Source organism: Nuphar pumila, chromosome 6, assembly GCF_984573655.1.
Source record: "Nuphar pumila chromosome 6, dmNupPumi1.hap1.1, whole genome shotgun sequence".
NCBI lineage: Eukaryota > Viridiplantae > Streptophyta > Magnoliopsida > Nymphaeales > Nymphaeaceae > Nuphar > Nuphar pumila.
Genome location: NC_143254.1, coordinates 19,949,427 through 19,965,285, shown reverse-complemented (window position 1 = coordinate 19,965,285; position 15,859 = coordinate 19,949,427). Strand labels below are relative to the sequence as shown.

General features: G+C 39.1%; 1 protein-coding gene across 2 annotated transcripts in view; it reads right to left on the bottom strand.

Moving 5' to 3' along the window:
• Positions 1 to 1,966: 1,966 nt before the first annotated feature.
• Positions 1,967 to 15,859, bottom strand: part of LOC149834228 (uncharacterized) — a 29,985-nt gene continuing 16,092 nt past the window's right edge. The window contains exon 6 of one of the 2 annotated variants that reach the window (XM_090011285.1): positions 1,967 to 2,628. In XM_090011285.1, coding sequence (XP_089867411.1) covers positions 2,387 to 2,628 — 242 coding nt within the window. In that variant the 3' untranslated portion in view covers positions 1,967 to 2,386. Of the gene's footprint in view, positions 2,629 to 8,483; positions 9,050 to 15,859 lie in introns of those variants that run through there. The other variant, XM_090011286.1, reaches the window with a different exon arrangement.

Genomic DNA, 15,859 nt, shown 5'->3' with positions numbered 1-15,859 from the left:
TTTTTTATTAAAATATTTTAAACTATAAATTTTAAAAATCGATTGAGGGCATCAAATTTGATATGATACGACTCAGCCGATTCGCATTAATGTGGACAATACCCTGAAATATATGATTAGGTCAAAACTCATTAATGCCTGCATCAGAACCGAATCAGCTAGAGGAACTTGACATTGGCAAGTATCAGTGTCCGCCCCCAAAAAGTGGTGAATATCATGGGCAGTTCTAGGAGTCAGTTTTGCAATAACTACTACACGTTTTGTGCACCATCTTTGGGATTTGGCACCCAAGTTGCACCTACGGTACTTCCTCACTCGGAATGAGCCGGACATAGTAATGAATACACGCGATATAAATCAATGAGGAACCAGCACGGAGCCATAAATGTGATCCCAACTAAGTTATAATAAGGTAAAAGTATTTATGGCACAGCAGCATTCACGAGTCTAGTAACAACGTTACCAAATGCTCTTTCAAGTACACGGGGGAGTATATTCGCAACTTTAAAACTGACAACACGAACATATAAGGCCTGTTTGGAATCTAGGCGCTGGGATATGCGTTTATGCATTTGGTGTCCCCGATGAAAAATCTTGGTCAAACACCCCCATAGTGGAATCTCTGTGCTAGGATGGGCGTTTATGCATTTGGGATGGGAAGTGAGGCCCTTTCTCAAATGCATAAGCTCCATAAACGCCGATCCCAGCTACCGATCCCAAGGCCCATAGTGTTCTCCATGAATACATTATTCAAAATAAATAATTCAGATTTTATGTATTTTCTTTTAATATCTTGAAGTTGAATTTGATGGTATGTTGGAGATATTAAACCTACTAATATAATAAATAACCATGATAGACACATTTCAACGTAATTTTCTCAAGGGTGATTTTTTAATGCATTATGGACTGTCAACTGCTGAATTTCTTTAAAAGATCTAGGATTTCTTCACCATCTGCTACACCTTTCTTTTGAAAAACACAGTTTCTGCCTAAGCATGGCTTGAGCGCAACTCACTTGCGTTATCACATACAGCCTCATCCATGTCGAGTGACACGGCCGTGAAAAATAAAATATGGATCATACAATTTGTGGCTTGGATGGTCAGTCCATAGCAGACTTGTAAATTACATCAAACACACAACTGAGCTCTTACTGATCATATAAAGACAAAGTTGAAGCATTATTTAAATTCTTATGCAAAAAAAGGAAAGATTTTTTGGCGGTTGCTATGACCTGAAACAAATTCAATTCAACTCTTCTCAAAACATCAACAGCCGGTGGTCCAACTCAAATGGAATCAACTGATGCAGCTGAAACCCAGGGCTGTCATTCATACAGAATGAATTGAAGATCACAGAAACAACAACCAGTCCTCCCACAAATCTACAGCTTGAATCCAGAAGAACCAGAAAATTTAACGAGATTTGCGCTCAAATCCTATGGGATCCAACCCAATCTAGCAGGAAAAGCATGAAAGTGAAATTAACTGTCTAATCGACCACAGACCCAGCTTGCAATCAATGGTGGCGCCAATGTGAAATCAGGCCGACCCACCACATTCAGCACCTGATGACTGGAAACAGGGTAAGGTGTGAGTAGCTTGCCCATGTCTGGGCTAAGCACAAAATGTCTTCATGATCCCAGGCAGAGGTACAATATACATCGATAAGAAACCCAAGAGAAATCATTTATCAGATTAACAAAGGAACAAGAAATAGATTGCACAAAAAGTATCTAAACTAGGATTCTTCATAAATTTATAGCATAGTTCAAAGTACAGAATAACAAAGAGAGCTGGTAGTCAAGAGATACCGATACCCTGAGAGGCATACTCATATCTTCCCTCATCATATCATCAAATACAAAAATTCTCTTGAGGCTACTATTAATAAATAATCCAAGAATGTAATTGTCACATAAACTACTAAAAACCTTTTTGTCAATATTGCACAGAGAGGATGACAAACTTAACAGATTTTTGCTAGTCAATCCCTTCACAGATCAGAAGCGGATTATGGATATTATCCAAGAAGTAAAAGCCAGTTTGATGCCTTATACAAACACATTTTTTATAATTGTCCACAGCAGTAAAAACCGAATTGCCTGCTTGACACTGTAACTACCATATATTCTGGTCTTATTCTCTTATCTTCTTCCAAGCAATTCACCTTTTGCTCACACTTTTTTTCCTTTTTTTTGTTATTTTTCTTTCTTTTTTTCTCTTTTCTAAACGACAGGAAACACAAACTCACTAGACAAACAACATGATGTGTCAATATAATCTTGGTTATGAGCCTGGAGGTTACCTGGATGCTGTTATGAGGATCTCTGCCAGAAGGATTTGCCAACAGTGAAAGAAACTTAAAGGTTCTTGCTCAAGTGTCATCTCCGTAACATGCCATGTGAAGCAAAAAACTGGAAATCTGGATGATCGACCTGAAGAAGCCTCAACCAGTTGTCAGCAGCTTGTAGCAAGGAGCTTGCCTGCTGCCGCTCACTCCCACCATTTGGAACCCACACAGAACCCTTGAACTTGTATGAAGCTAAACCAAAGACTGGCAGAGAAATCATAGGAGATCCCTGTGATGTGTGCACAGAGTTGACGATTGGGGCCTGATCACAACCTGTGCAGTATAAATAACCAGCATTCATAAGTGTTTGCCAAATAACACATCAGACCAATAGTTTTTCACATCAGAAATAATCTTTCTCCTTTCTACAGCTTAATCTCTAGACATCATAGTGGCAAGTAATATTATATGTACATGCATGTCCATGGGTGCAAAATTACTCATGAATGAATGCACCTGCTCAGTAATAAGACTTTGTTTTTCTTTCTCCTTTCTACAGCTTAATCTCTAGACATCATAGTGGCAAGTAATATTATATGTACATGCATGTCCATGGGTGCAAAACTACTCATGAATGAATGCACCTGCTCATGAATGCACAGGGATTCCATTAAACGAATGACCAGGACACTCATGAGAGCAGATGGATCATATTGAGCAACTGACCAAGTTTATCACGACAATAATTACCGGAAGCACCCCTATAGGGTGGAAGTGTGTTTCCCAAAGCAGGAAGCACCACACTTCCCCAAAAGGGGAAGTGTGGGGGAAACTCACTTCTCAATTGTGGGAAGTGTGCTTCCCACTCGCTTTCCTCTCACTTCCCTTTCGCTTCCCCCATATTTTTTGTGTTTTTCATGTTAATATTTCATTTTTTCGCTTCCCCTGTACTTTCCACTTGTTTCCCACTCGCTTCATTCATGTTTCCTTTTTTACTTCCCGCATGCTTCCACAATCACTTCCAAAAAGAATCTTGCTTCCCGCTTCACACTACTTTCTAACACTCGTTTCCCGAATCCATTTTGCTTCCTGTTAACTATGATCAAGACTCACTGAGTTTGCAAAAACTTGGTCTCTGCACAAACACGTTTGACTGAGAGAAGATAGTTACACTCAAACATCTCCACCCACTCAATTTTCACTGACTGGGAAAGATGAATCAAAGTCATGCCAGATTAAGATAGGGGTTTATAACTTTATATTACTGACATAGATGATGGCCCAACCGAATCTAACAAGTATGAACAAGACTCTCAGTAGCAAGACGTGAGCATATGACATGTCCCTCTGAGACAAAGGGTTCAAGCAAATCTAGGTCTGAGTCAAAGACATAAGCCCTTGACCAAAGTCTTCAAACTATAGCAAGAATCCATTTCATAAATAAATATCAATAAAAAAAGGTCTGTTTTATAAATGAATATCAATAGAAAAGGTCATGACATGTGCCAGGACATGGTGACTAAAAGACCAATGACCATGGTAAACTAGGTTAAGATGAACCATCATCTGCCTGTACAGACCATCATGCACCAGGTTATAAGCAGTTGTAATCCAAAGTAGGCACTGTTGTACCATATTGTATTATATCATAAAATATGGTACCTTAATCATATACTTGGGACCCTCAATGTGACACAAAATACATCCCTATATCGGAAAAGAAGAGAAAAATATGCCATATTAGACCATATTTCATGACAGCCCATACTGACAACTTGTCAAAAACTGCATGCTTTTCAACAATTCGTTTTCCATCCATCTTAAGCTGAATTTGTTTGCAAAAATAGCAAAGATTTATCTCTATTTTCGCCTCCAAAACTTAACAAAAAACATTATCCTACTCATTCTAATGTTTTCAACAGGATCAAACTTTTCCTTTTTTCACTCTTTAATCTAACCTATAAATCCCTCCAGAGGCTTGATTTATGCTTGGAAAAGCTGGATCTAAACATTTGAGGAAGGGGTGAGGTAACTCGGTTTTAGAAGGTTTTCTGGTAAAAATCATGTGGCCTTAAAGAGTGTTACAGGAAATATCCCAATTAGAACACCATTTAGCTAGCGTAAGGAAGAATATGGCCACATGCACTTCTTTTTTCGATTTATAACCCAAAGAAACCACACCCAGCATGAAGACCCTGTCGCACTAGCTCAGCCTGCCATACCTACAGTCGTCGTTCCGGTGGCGTAAAACTCCCAGGCTAGGACCCCCACCCCCGGGGCCTATACTGGGCATCGGTTTGCGCAGAGGAGTGATGCACATGGAAATCGAACCTTGACCACCTGTCTAATGGCCAAGGGCCCACCCCACTACTCCAACTAGGGGTGGGCAACAGGCCAGCCTGGCCGGCTAACGGACCGGGGTGGGCGCCCGGTCCATTGGGAAACCCCTGGCCCACGGCCCACGGCCCAGCCCCTGTCGGCCCAGTTCGGACTGGGCCAAAAGCTCGATTTAGGCCGAGATTGGGCTTAATTTATAAGCCCAAGCCTGGCTCGTGGTGGGCTGGGACGGGCCGCCCAGCCCATTTCCCACCTCTCATGCCAAACCCCCTTCGGGCAGCCACATGCACCTCTAGTGTTATTTCAAATCACAAAAACAACAAACAAAAAAGACAGTTATTGAAGCTCAGAATGTAAAACGAAGTACAGCCAATGTTCACAAATCTTGTTTTTAGAAAAATCTCAGTGAAGGAAACTCCTGTGATATTTTGAAAAGTCTGGCTTTTCTCAAGAAAATGTTGAAAATTTCTCAGTATATAAAATTATAAAAAGACAATATATAACTATAAATAACAAACATAAAAATTAGAAAAATGATTTTATCACATTAATATCAAGATAAAAAATGTGACACTTTTAAAGTAGGTGATATTTAAAAAATATCATGCTTTTCCGGTATTATATCGATGATATTTGTGACTTAGTGCAGCAATAGAAATTGGTGGTTGGAATATATTCCAAGAAAGGAAAGGGATCACTTCAATGCAGTTGAAAAAGCTTCTCAAAGTTGAGTTAATGTTAGTGGTTCTATTGATGAGGAGGTAAACTAAGCAAAGAGTTACTATTTATATCCCATTTATAACGATCCCAAGGTCACAGCCTGATATATGTCCTGCTATGGATTCTAAGCATGTGATCAAGCTCAGGTATAACAATCATCCTTGTTTTTCTTTTTCCTGATTTGCATGCAATTGTAGTTTTACATATTATGTGCTTTATTGGTTTCTTCATATTACTGCACTATATTTGTGATTTTCGAATTATGGTTGTCTTTATTACTAGTATCATATATTATTTACTAATTGTTATCTCCATATCTTGTTTATTCCATAATAAGGGCAGAATTGGGTGAAGGAGATAAATTCAGCACCATCCCATCAGTATTATGTGAAGATGCCTGAACTCAAACTAATGGAAAGAAGGAAAAAGACACTGCTGGTGTGCCAGCAATCAGCTGAATGACCCTGCACTATTTAATGTTTTTGCTAACAAATATTTATTTGCATTCAAACATTTTTAAAAAATTTACAATTTTCTGTAACCTTTTCTTTCTGAAATTGACATCCTTTTTTCATGAGTCTTACAATATGATGAAATAATGTATCATAAACCCGTATTTTGAACCCTCCAAATATACATTATGATATACTTTTTACAGCATTGCTTCAATGTTCATCAATTTCTTCGTTGGCATCATTAGATGCTAAACCTTTATAGGTAAGAACCTTATTAAGCAACTGCATATCGGACCTTCAGAATATGAGATAAGACATAAAGTTGTGATGATGAATAGCATGTAACCAAGCACAATAATTACATATCTAACAACATTAAGGCAACAATTACTAACTGCAAGAACCTAGGCAAGACAGGTTCTTCATATGGATTTTCAAGGAAGCTACCGCTGCATGAACAAGGATCAGCTTTAGCCATTATCACAGAATTTTGCTCGTAATTTTACAATTGAGTCCGTGAACCACCATTCACCAAAGAATATATAACCAAGGTCTTGCAGTCATCTCAAGGTATATCTCCAATCGTCCATTTGGAGCCATCAAAGCAGATTTTGCTCACCAGAGATAAGACGAGACCTTTAAAAAAGTACAATAGCAAATGAAGTAATTGACTCAATGCCAAGAGTAGGAAAAACCAGAGTTGTCAGCTGGGGAAGCAGAAGCGGGAAGCAATTCGGGAAGCGAGACACTTCCAAAATTTTAAGAAGCGGAAAGCGCAAGACGACTTAGAAACGAACCAGGAAGCGAACCGAAAGCAACCTAGGAAGCGAGGGGAAAGCGAAAAAAGAAAAAAAAGTAAGAAAAATAAAAAAACACAAAAAAATGAAAAATAAAGGGAAGAGAAGGGGAAGTGTGCTTCCCAATTTTTTTTTGCGCTTCCCCGCACGTTTCGGAAGCACCATATTTCACGCTGTGGGGAAGCGTGCTTCCCAATATAGTATGGCGTTTCTGGTAACTCTGGGAAAAACTATTTGTACAAAAAGATGACCTATAGAAGGTCACTTCACAAAAGCAATTAAGAACTAGTAATCTATTCTGTAGTATACATTGGTCTATGGTAAAGATGGAGATACACCCCCTAATTCCTTATTATATCTTGTTCACTAACCCAACATGGGGAAATAATAGCCTTTGGTGGATGGCATATCTCTTAAGGGTGCAAAGCATAATCACCAGCTATGTCACATAGGTGCAGATGAAGGTGCGGAGACGCGGCACTTTAAAAAAACTTGGGTGTGGGGGTGCGGGGAGGGTATATATATAATTTTTAACAGATTTAAGCTAACACTACATGTATGTGTGTGCATTTATGTATTTATATACATAATATAGATAAATTTGTACTTAGTTAGGGTTAACTGAATCTACTTTTAGACAAAAATGGACCTCAGTGTGGTTGACTTCACCTGACACAAAGGAAGCCATGTCAAAGTGTTGCACCCGCATGGGTGCGGGTGCGGTGCCCTGCTAGAAGAGTTTGTGTCACACAAGTCCCCAGCATTGTTCTTGGCAATTTCTCTATGAGGGTTTTCCTCAAAGTGTTTTTCAAAAAGTGGTTATCCTCAAGGAAATCTTGATGAAAGTTTTAAATTTTAAAAACTTATAAATAATAAAAGAAATATAAGAAAATAATAAGTCTTGTATTATTTTTCATTCAAAAATATAAAGAAACAAGTTCTAAAAGTTTTTTAAATACAAAAGAAATGAAAAAATAGAAAAACTAAGCTTAAAATATATAAAAATAAGAATTTCTTCAAAAATATTGCACAAATATCCTGATAATATCACAATATTGTCGTGATATTTTGTATTCTAGCGATATTTTGAAAATACCATGATATTTTGCCGATATCATTGGCTTAATTTAAATGCCGATAACATCATGATATTTTCAAAATATTAGTGATATCGGTCACGGGGGTAAAAAGGATTGTTTCAATTGATATAAAAATATGATCCTTACCTAATTAGACATTGGAGGACAGTAAGATCTGAATTAAGACTTGCCCATCGCACCACTTCTCCATACAAGACTATTTATCTAATTGGCTTTGGCACGATTTTTGCACACCTAACTAAATGCATAGGCAATGGTTGATATCTTTCTGAAACCTTCTTCATTGAAATCCATATCATTTACCAGGTGAACCATTAAGGCCATGTTTGGGAGTCGGAGATGGGAGGGGAGTTTAATGAGGGCATAGTTAATACCATCTAACCCCCCCCCCCCCCCCCCCAAAAAAATAAAGGTGTACGGAAACCCTATTTTGGGAGATGGGAATGGTGTTGAGAGTGGTTAGGGGTGGAGATGAGCCATTTTCAAGTACATCCTCACAAGGATGTTGTTGACAACTCCACCATTATCTCCCATTTTCATCTCCACTCCCATCACCCCTATCATCAACTCTCCAACACTAGCTCCCAAATAGAGCCTAATATAGTGGTCAAAATCTATCAAACAGATAGACTCGGGCACAAGATTCCTTAAAAGTGCTGAACACAGATGTAATCATATTGAATTTAAAGAAAATAATTATACACCAGATGAAGCTCACAAATTAGAAGTTCCAAAATGACCTTGCACCTTAACAAATGCATCTCTATTGTGCCAATCTCTTTGTTTTTAATGAATGAATTTTTTTATCAAATAGACAGTAATTACACTGATCAAGAGGCTATAACACAACATTAACCTAGGACACATCCATATATGTACCTAGACCGGATCATTTAAGGTCATTTAATTGCTTTGCTCACAAAAAGTTACATGGAATTGAAATTTAACATCTTACTTTTTTCCTCCTAGGGTTACTTTGTTTCTTTAAACTTTCCAACACTAGCTTGATAGGAGGCAACGAGGTAGATGAAACCAACAATTTTTTTCTTATGATTTGCCGGTGGGATGTTCATACAATAATCATTTTCAAGGATAATCCTTCTTGTGGTGCCTTTGACTAAAACCAGGTGGGAGAGTAGGCCCATTCTCAAAAAAGTCTGCCACGAAGACTCCTCAACATGCTTCTCAATAGAAGGAAGATGAAGGCAAGTGAATGGGGACAGAGCAGCTAAGTTCTGAGCTCCTGGCAATCACATTGAGATCAATCATTGATGGAACCCATCGACTAAGCAGGCTCAAGATGAGGTCACTGAAGTGTATGGCGTTAGTTTCCTGAACCGCTTCTCTGAAACCAGATGTGCAATGTTAGGACCTACATAAGGTGAATGGAAGATAGCCAAATATCCAATAGAAAACAAAGGCATCCCATGGACAACTCAATTTATGAAACAAAGTATGGATTGTGCACCTCCAGAGATGCTAGTCCTTACAATCAAGTCTGTGGAGGGCTTGTCTTTCACATTTAAACTCTCCACCATACAACAATCTTTCCATGGTTGGGCATATTAGCAAAACAAAGTTCCAGCACCAGACATTGAATAGCCCCCTGCCAATCGATGCTTTGTGAAGGTCTTTACCTATGAATTTGTACATTTAATGTTCTACTGCACTAACTACCAAAAATAGTGATGGACTATGCCTATGAAAGGACATACCTAGGCAAAGCTCATATTCTTGGTCCATAATAGTCTCACTTGTAATTACTGGAAGCTCCAAGGCACCCTTGGATGCATGCTTCCCAAGAAGTGCATTTTTGAAACATGGAACATGGCACTTCGCCAGAAGGGAAGTGTTGAGATTAAGAGGTTATTTGATATTTTAGTTTAATGAGGGACTTATGTGTAATTTCTCTCTTTGGCCTCTCTCTATTTAACATAGAGATTAACCCTAATCAAACTTAACGAGTTCTCTTATTTTGCAGCCGTCTCTCTCTCTCTCTCTCTCTCTCTCTCTCTCTCTCTCTCTCTCTCTCTCTACCCAGGTATCTGCGCATCTCATATAAACTTCTACATGGTATCAAAGCCATTGATCTCGGGAGCGTGATCGATCGTGATTGATCTATACCAACGAAAAGAAAAGTTGGAACCAGGTGTGCAGTTTTTTTTTTTGCGTAAGATCTTATAACAGATCTGGTGTCTGACTAAGGTCATGACCCAGATCTGTCATCAGATCTAAGGGACACGGTGGATGCGTGTCTTCAGGTCTGGCAACCGTAACGCTTGAGCCCTTGAGTTGTGGAATTTTTTGCTGTCGTGATTCCTGTGTCTAGGAGCAGCTGCCGTGATTTTTGTGTTTGGGAGCAGCGGCAATCTCATTTCCTGTGTTGTTGTTTGTGATCGAGATATGACTGTTTTTAATTGTGCCCTGAAGAAATGAAATTCTTTTTGGCTGTCGTGCTTTATATGTCTGGGAGCAGCAGCTGTTGTGATTTTTATTTTTTTGCGTCTGCATATTATCGTTGGTCGTGAATCTGGGTGCCGAGTTCTTCTCAGATCTTATTTGGTTTTTCGATTTCAGAATATGAATATCAGCAGTCGTGATTCCCTGTTGTGTCGTGATTTTTTTTTAACATGCGTGCTATGAAAGAAGCATGTTAGTATCAGTTGTGTTTCTGTCGTGGAAGCAGCAGGTGTGATTCCCTGCTGTGTTGAAAAATATCCTGTTTGTGGGAAGCTTTTAATTACTGTCGTGGGATTCTGTGTTGAGTACAGTTGTTGGTCGTCGTATTGGCTGATGCGTGATTGTAACACACACTATTTTCTGTGTCGCTTGAAGCCTATCAAGATTGTATTTCTGGTGTGGCAAACTATGTAGTCGTGGACTTGACTAACGTGTGATTATAAAACTTGTTGTCCAAGTGAGTGAATCTGATTTTTTTTTGCAGCTGAAATAGAATTAAATATTCAGTATGGGTGAAACTTCGATATGTGATTCCAAAATTGAACATATTGGGGAGTATAAGGCTTTTGCCAATCCCTTCTCGTACGGCTCTTTTGTAAGGTTGAATGAAACTAACTATGCCAGGTGGTCTAGAACTTTTATGATGTCGGTATCTGGACATCATAGAAAACATATTTTGTTGGAAGACGAACCCAATGAAAAGGTGGGAAAATACGTTACTTGGGATGAAGATAATGACATAGTTATGTCATGGATCATGAATAGTGTCAAACCCCATATTGCAGATAGTTTAATTTACTATAATACAGCCAAACAGATGTGGGACAATCTTCGAGATACGTACTCACAAGAGACTAATGTGAGTCGTATCCTGCAAGTCGAACAGGAGATATATAATTTACAAAAGGGAGATCAAACCTTGGCCCAGTACTATGCCACTGTCAAAGTTGTGTTTGAAAGACTCAATGCTCACAGGCCTCTTTGTTGTTCGAAGCAAAAGGATCATCAAGAAAAGACTATGGTTGTTCGGTTTCTTACATGTCTATCTTCAGAATTCTCTGTTGCAAAAGTCCAAATGTTGACTGGATCAGATGTATCTACTCTTGCTGATGCATACAATCGTCTGAGTAGACTTGCGATCTCTCTTCCACAATCTTAGCCTGTGACCCAGTCATCTGCTCTAGCTGTCTCATCTGGTTATAGGCATGGAAATATTCAGAATATCAGAGGACGAGGTTGTGGACGAGGTATGGGAGGCAGAGGAAAGCTTTAATGTACATTCTGTGAAAAATCTGGACATTTAGAAGATCGTTGATGGGATAAGCATGGTCGGCCAACCTCTTCTTCATCAAAGTCATATGCTCCTAAAGCAAATGTTACTACACTAGAGGCAACAAATGTACATGATAATATCTCTGCAAGTGACAGTATCACCCTCAGTCGAGCTGAATATGATGAGCTGATAGCTCTTCGCCCTTTGAGTTTCACCCCTCCTGTAGCCGGTGTTGCCTACTCAACAGGGAATCATCTTCATCCGAATGACAGTAAGTGGATTATTGACTCTGGTGCATCCAGACACTTGTGTAGAAATTCGCTTGTTTTTTCAGATCTAAAGGATATTATTGTTCATCGATGAGTCTCATTAGCCGATGGGAGTTCCTCACCGGTTGTTGGTCAGGGAAATATTTTTATATCCTCCGCCTTACAGTTGAAAAATGTTCTTCATGCTCCCAACTTTCCTCAAAGTTTACTCTTTGTTAGTTGCCTTACAAAAGAACAAAACTGTAGAGTAATATTTGATCCGATGGGTTGTCATTTTCAGGATTTGCTGACGGGGAAGAAGATTGGTGGAGGCTATGAAGAAAATGGAGTCTACTACCTACAACATCCAGTGGGTAATGTTCATGCTGCAGTGGAACACTCATCCAGTCCTATTCAGTGGCATCGTCGTCTTGGTCATCCTTCATTGTCAAAGCTTTGTTCTGTCTTTCCTCAAATTCCTTCCACTACATCATTTCAGTGTGAAGCATGTCAGTTGGGCAAGCATCATCGAAATTCGTTCCCTTCGAGTCAGAGTCAATCTAGTCATAAAGTTTTTGAACTTCTTCATACAGATGTATGGGGTCCTAGTAAGATTCCTACTAGGACTCAGTGTCGATATTATCTTGTTATTGTTGATGATTTCTCTAAGTTGTCATGGGTGTTTTTAATAAAAGAACGATCTGAAGTTCCAAGTATTATCAAATCTTTAATTCTTGAAATAAAAACTCAGTTTGAATCTATTGTCAAGATTGTTCGCACTGATAATGCTCTTGAGTTTAAATCAAAAGTTCTGTTACAATTTTACCAAGATCATGGCATTCAACCCCAATCTTCATGTGCCTATTCATCTCAATAAAATGGGGTGGCTGAGCGAAAACATCGGCACCTACTTGATATTGCCCGGACCATTATGATTCAATCCAATGTTCCTGCGTTATATTGGGGTGATGCAATTACCACTACTTGTTATCTGATCAACCGCATGCCTTCATCTTCTATAGGTGATCAAATTCCATTCATATCCTAAAACCTAATGCCCCACTCTTCTCTTTCTCACCAAAAATATTTGGATGTGTTTATTTTGTACACAAACTTGGCCCTGACCGTGATAAATTATCGGCTCAAACTACAAAATGCATATTTATAGGTTATCCAAAAAATCAAAAGGGATATCGATGTTATGATCCTATTTCTCGCCGAGAGTATATCAGTGTGGATGTATCTTTCTTGGAATCCACTCCATATTTCTCTAGTACTGGTTCCCCGCTGCAGGTTGATCCAGCTGACTCTTTTCGATTACCTATACCTCAATTTCCTCTAGAATATGTGCCCTCATTACCGAACCAAACTTCATTCTCTTCACGATTTAATGATCCTCCATTGGTATATGTGCATAGAGCTCCACCTCCGCCAGTGCCTCCATCATTTTCTTCTCCTGAGGTAAGTACTACTGACAATAGTGATCTTCATGATGATGATAACAGGCCTATCGCTCTACGCAAGGGGACACGACAATGTACCTTATATCCCATATCTCATTTTGTCTCCGATGTCAGAATTGGAAATCAGATGAAAACTTTTATTTCAACCTTATCTGCTGAAACGATTCCTCTGAACTATCAACTGACAGAGCTAGATAACCGCTGGAAGCTGGCTATGCAAGAAGAAATGGATGCTTTAGTGTCTCAGCATACATGGGATCTAGTTGATTCCCCAGTAGATGCTGACATTGTTGGATGCAAATGGGTATATACAATAAAGTACAAATCGGATGGTTCTATTGAAAGGTACAAGGTCATATTAGTAGCAAGCTATACTCGGACATATGATATTGATTTCTTTGAAACCTTTTCTCTTGTTGCACGGATGGGCACCATTCGTCTTGTTCTCTCAGTAGTTGTTCATCATGGTTGGAGCTTATGTCAATTAGATGTGAAAAATGCATTTCTATATGGGGATCTATTTGAAACAGTTTACATGCAACAACCTCCAGGATTCGAGGTTGAGGGGGAGTGTCAGAAGGTGTGTAGATTGAGAAAGGCGATTTATGGCTTGAAACAAAGTCTGCGTGCATGGTTTCAAAAGTTGTTTGAAGTGATGTCACGCTTTGGCTTCAACAGGTCAGCGGCAGATCATACACTATTTATCAAGAAAACTAACTCAAGCATAGTTGTTATGGTGGTATATGTGGATGACATCATTCTTACAGGAAACGATGTGAAAGATATTGAAGCCACAAAGGCTCATCTTCAAAAACACTTTGTTACAAAAGACCTTGGTTCACTTAGATATTTTCTGGGTATAGAAGTTGCCAAGAGCCGTGAAGGGATGGTTTTGTCTCAATAGAAGTATGTTCTTGACTTATTAAAGGAAACGGGAATGTTGGGAGCTAAACCAGCAAATATTCCCATGGACCATAAAGTTCAGTTGTTTGAAGAAGGGTCAAAATCGGTTGATAGCAAAAGCTATCGCTCACTAGTAGGGAAGCTACTGTATGTAACTGTGACCAGGTCGGATATTGCTTTAGCAGTAAGCAAAGTTAGCCAGTTTATGGACAAACCAACTGAGATACACTGAAATGCAGCTATAATGATTCTCAGGTATTTAAAATCTTCTCCTGGAAAAGGGTTATTGTTCAGGAAATGTGGAACTCTGGAGATAGTGGCCTATTCTGATGCGGACTATGCAGGATTTGTAGTAGATAGAAAATCTACCACAAGATTCTGTGTTTTTGGGAGACAAACTGATTTCATGGAGAAGTAAGAAGCAAAATGCGGTTTCTAGATCGAGTGCAGAATCATAATATAGGGCTATGGCCGAAACAGCTACTGAATTGATGTGGGTTCGTACTGTTCTTCATGATCTTCACGTGAAGGTTTCCTCTCCTATGACCATGATGTGTGATAACAAGGCTGCCACATATATAGCGAACAATCCTGTCTTTCATGAGAGAACAAAGCACATTGAGGTTGATTGCCACTATGTAAGAGATATGGTTCAAGCTGGTCATATCACTACCAAATATCTAAAGTCGGAGGACCAAGTTGCAGGTATGTTTACAAAGCCTCTTGCTAGACCAAATTTCTGAAAATGTTGTAACAAACCGAGCATGATTGATATCTATGCTCCAGCTTCAGGGGGAGTGTTAAGATTAAGAGGTTATTTGATTTTTTAGTTTAATGAAGGACTTATGTGTAATTTCTCTCTTTGGCCTCTCTCTATTTAACATAGAGATTAGCCCTAATCAAACTTAACGAGTTCTCTTATTTTGCAGTTCTCTCTCTCTCTCTCTCTCTCTCTCTCTCTCTCTCTCTCTCTCTCTCTCTCTCTCTCTCTCTCCCTAGGTTTCTGCGCATCTCATCTAAACTTCTACAGGAAGCAACAATAAAAGTGATTCCAACTTTTAAGATGCATGTTTCTTATATGATGCGGAGCACATCCCTTTGAGATAATCACATTTCCTTAGGGAAGAGAATCGCATTTTAGTGCAAATAAGAAATGTATTTCCTAGAAGAGAAGGGCTTTCCCTCTTATTTATTAGTTTGTCTCTACATTTTAAGGAATTTTTAATGAGTTTCTTAAAGAGGCATTTTTGGTTTGTCAAGGGAAGTTTGGCAATGATAAAAATGTGTTACCTTATCCTTCCCCCTTTCAAACTTTCTCTATTTCATTCTTACATTTAATCATACATCAAAAGCAACTGGCAAAGGTGACTAGGTAATGAAACATAAGTGCACAAGCACAAAACAGTCCACTAAGGGACTATACAAGAGACAATGCACAAGAAGACAAGCACAAAAGTGCTGGTAAGGCTTACAAAGAGCCAAATAGAAGAAGATAAGCACAAAAGTGCTAATAAGGCTAAGCCAAACACAAGAAGACAAACCAGGGTTACCGGAAGCGCCATACCACATGGGGAAGCATGTTTCGAAAGTGCGAAATGTGGCGCTTCCAAAACATGTAGGGAAGCGCGCTTCCCCTTATTTTTTTATTTTTCTTACTTTTTTTTCTTTTTTCGCTTCCCCCTTGCTTCCTATGTCACTTCCGGTTCGCTTCCTAGGTCACTTCCGAGACGATTTCTGATTCGCTTCTAAGTCATCCCGCGCTTCCCGCTTCCTAAAATTTTGAAAGTGCCTCACTTCTTGCTTCCCGC